The sequence below is a fragment of the Octopus bimaculoides genome, chromosome 14 (genome assembly GCF_001194135.2).
Source record: "Octopus bimaculoides isolate UCB-OBI-ISO-001 chromosome 14, ASM119413v2, whole genome shotgun sequence".
Taxonomy (NCBI): domain Eukaryota; kingdom Metazoa; phylum Mollusca; class Cephalopoda; order Octopoda; family Octopodidae; genus Octopus; species Octopus bimaculoides.
Window position 1 is genome coordinate 40,083,720 of NC_068994.1, and position 3,881 is coordinate 40,087,600.

Below are 3,881 nucleotides of genomic sequence, written 5' to 3' on the forward strand. Positions count from 1 at the left end.
CAATTAATGATCAGCGCTTCTTGATGGAACTGTCTTCATTCATATGCATTACATGACTATACCACAGCAGTCTTCTCTCTTGCACACTACATCTGATGCCTTATATACCCAGTTTTTCTCTCAGATCACTTACACTCTGCTGCATATGCACCTGACACCATCCATCCAACGAAGAATACTGACTTCATTTCTTTCAATCCTTCGCATATCCTCAGTAGTCACAACCCGTGTCCCACTGCTATATAACATAGCTGTTCATGTGCAGGCATCATACAATCTGCCTTTCACTCTGAGGGAGAGGCCCTTCTTTACTAAGAGAGGTAGTAGCTTTCGGATTTTTTCCTAACCTGTTCTTATTCTTGCAGAACAACCTCCCCCACAACTAACTTGGTCGCTTAAGTAACAGAAACTGTCAACCATTTCTAAGGATTCCCACTGTCATTTGAGGGAGTCTACTTCTTGTACATTCCTGATATTTAATGTACCTGCTTATCTGCCACATGTAAAGACTATGTTCTCTGTTAGTTTTCCAATGATATCACTGCACGTCTTATGCTTGCACTGAGTAAACTGTATGAAGTTTCTCCTGACACCTTTTCTACATATCTCCCTGAAGCAATCTGTGATTTGTCTGTTTTCCTTCTTATCAAGACTCTAGTCTCTGCTAAATTAACTCTAAGGCCCATTGATTCCAGTCCATGCTGCCATACTTGAAATTTCTTCTCTAGTTCTGGTAGTGATATATATATATCACGTTTTTTTCTTATTTTCTTACTGTCCAGTGTCCTTGTTTTTAAAATGTATATAATGCATAAACAGAGCCTGAGAGATTGCTTTAAGATACACAGTATATTTTATAAGTATGCCTGTTCAAGTATCATAATAGCATGAAACTATTAGTAGCTCTTTCGGTTGTATATCTAAATTAATATTTATCTCTTACTGGGTGGAGTACTTCATTTGTTGATTTTACCTCTATTGGATCTTTAAACTATATATATATATGTATATATATATATATGTATATATAATACAAAGAATATATATACATGTATACACACATATATGTACATACTTACATCTACATGTGTATATATATGCATATCAGGGTACAGGACGTTAGAACAATGAACTACAGACAACGGAACGAACACATAGGAAAACGGAAAGCCACTTGGAATATTCCTTAATCAGCTGTCTCTATTCTAACTAGACGTTTCGAAGATATATATATATATATATACATATATATAGGAAAGAGACAAGCAAAGAGAAAAAGTGATAGACATAGAGAAAGCAAGAGGTAAAGAAAATTTCAGAAGCTACCCATAACTATATTTACAACCTAATACACCAGCTTTGGGCAATTCATTAATGAAACATAATCGAATTTATTGAAATCATGTATTAATATAAGCTCAAGAGATATTTTAAAAGAAATGATAATGAAAGACAAATAACAGCAGTGATAACCAGAGTGATATCAACCAATTAAGGGGGACTGAAGAATAAATTTAAGTAAGCATAAAGATAAAGATATTATATATTCAAATTCCCCACCAGCAGCGTGGAACGTTAACAAGAGAGTTTATGTGGTTCATTTTTTTTAAAGATTGATATTGTTTCTTTCATGATAATGTTTTGATTCACAGCCACAGCAAGTTGTTCCCAATGAAATTTAGCTATAGTGGAGCTGTGACTATGAATAAACAAGCAGATGTTTGCATTAGTACAAGCGGAAATGTGCCATACATGTGAGTGTATGTGTTTGTGTTTTTTATACATGTGTTTGTGTCTTTGTGCATGTGTATGTGTGTGTGCGTGCATGTGCGTGTATATGTGCATATTAAACACAAGTTTCAAAAAACATCCATTAAAAACAGACAACTGAAACATAAATTATTGATGAGGCTAGCGATTGCCATTAAAAAGTAAAATGCAGGATGTGTCACTGACCTAACAAATCCTCTAGGTGCTGCATATCCCTATTTGTGGAGCCATGAACACAGTCAATTATAGGAGACATTTCACTATAACAGTAAGGGGCATTAACTGTAGTTGCTTTATCTTTCCAGCCATCAGATGTCTTTGATTCTTGCTGAGAATACTGCAAAGGAAAGTGTAAAACAAGTAAGCAAAAGTGAATAAAACAAAGCAGCATGAGACCAAAGAATTAAAAGATAAAATTAATATATTTTTATCATTTTTTATTTGTCGCCATTATTGGACTTCAGCAATGTTAGGGAACAACTTTTACATGTTTAATCAAACATACTGACACTAAGTACTTATCTTTTAAGTGTAGCACTGATAGTTCCTAACAACATGGTTCTGGGTTCAGTCCCACTGTGTGACACCTTGGGCAAGTGTCTTCTACTATATCCATGAGCCGATCAAAGCCCTGTAAGTGGATTTGGATTTGGTAGATGGAAGCTGAAGGAAGCCCGTCATGTGTGTGTGTGTGTGTGTGTGTTTGCATCTGTGTTTGTCCCTCATAACTGCTTGACAACTGGTGCTGGTGTGTTTACATCCTTGTATCTTAGCAGTTTGGCAAAAGAGACTGATGGAAAAACTACAAAGCTTAAGAGAAGAATAAGTACTGGGGTTGATTCAAACTAAAAATTCTTCAGGGCAGTACTCTAGTATGGTTGCAGTTAAATGACTCAAATGAATAAAAGACAAGAGATAAAAGAAGATATAAAACAAAACACACCAGTTGTCAAGTGGTGAGGGAGAGAAAAACAAACATAAATATACACATACATATAAATATTTTGCAGGATTCCACACAGTTTCCATCTACACTATTCAATCACAAGGCAATGATTGGCCCAAGGCCAAAGTAGAAGGCAGTTACTTGCCAAAGATTCCACACATTTTGCTACAAGGTGAGATTCTTAACCACACATGCATACCTACTTCTGTAATTAAGTTTCTATAATTACACAGAAAATATTGTTTGAAACATTCACAAACTTATTAACCTTGTTAACTAAGTGAAACTATACTGAATAGAAAGAGTTTAGTAAAACACCATGATTCATGCTTTCTCCAGAAAAGAATGCAATTACAGGAAGCAAAATCAAAATTGAATTAGCAAGAACACAAAAAAATTAGATAAATTTGCAGCCAATATTTTTGGAGATCATCATTTTTTGTTTCATTATTTTATCATAAAGATTACCTAACAAGAAATATCATTGTTTTCATAATTTTTCATAACAAAATGAAAAGAAACAACCAAACATAAACTAAAAAGAAAAAAATAAAGAAATTCATTGAGTTAATAAATTACTAAGTTGTTCTTTTAAATACAGAATAAAAAGTTAAAAAGTAGAATATTTTTAACATCGGAAAAAAGGGTGAAAAGCAAAATGTTAGAAGGACATTAACATTTACTACAATAAATCAAATTTAACAATGAAGAAAGCGTTTTGCAGTGTTTTATATTATGCTGCTCTATGAATTTCTTCAGAAAAATCTTTTATTTGAAAAATCTTTTATTTGGTAAATAAGTTCTGATAAAACTTTGGCAGCTATATAAGCAATTGTTTCTATTATTGTATGCTTCTTCTATAGTATCACAATACCAATCATTACTATGCTTCTGTAGCATGGTTACTGCTGCTACTTTTGCTGCTGCAGTTGTTGCTGCTTCTACAGAGCTGAGCAGCACATAGGAACAAGTATCATTGTGAACTGCCAGCATCCTTCTCCAAATATTTGATGTCGTTGTCATGGCAATATGTTACAGTTACAACTGTGACATTATGTATATGTATAACATACCCACAAACATATATGAGGTATACATCTATATGTATATATATCTATATGTGTATGTGGATATATATATATATATATATATATATATATATATA

At 33.3% G+C, this 3,881-nt stretch overlaps 1 protein-coding gene across 2 annotated transcripts in view; it reads right to left on the bottom strand.

The window, feature by feature from the left end:
• LOC106872380 (protocadherin beta-15) overlaps window positions 1-3,881 on the bottom strand; it is a 640,647-nt gene that overhangs the window by 433,988 nt on the left and 202,778 nt on the right. Inside the window, exon 3 of one of the 2 annotated variants that reach the window (XM_052973047.1) lies at window positions 1,957-2,107. The exons of the other annotated variant lie outside the window; for it this stretch is intronic. Within the exon in view, the coding sequence (XP_052829007.1) occupies window positions 1,957-2,107 (151 nt within the window). The remainder of the gene's footprint in view (window positions 1-1,956; window positions 2,108-3,881) is intronic. 2 annotated transcript variants of the gene reach the window in all.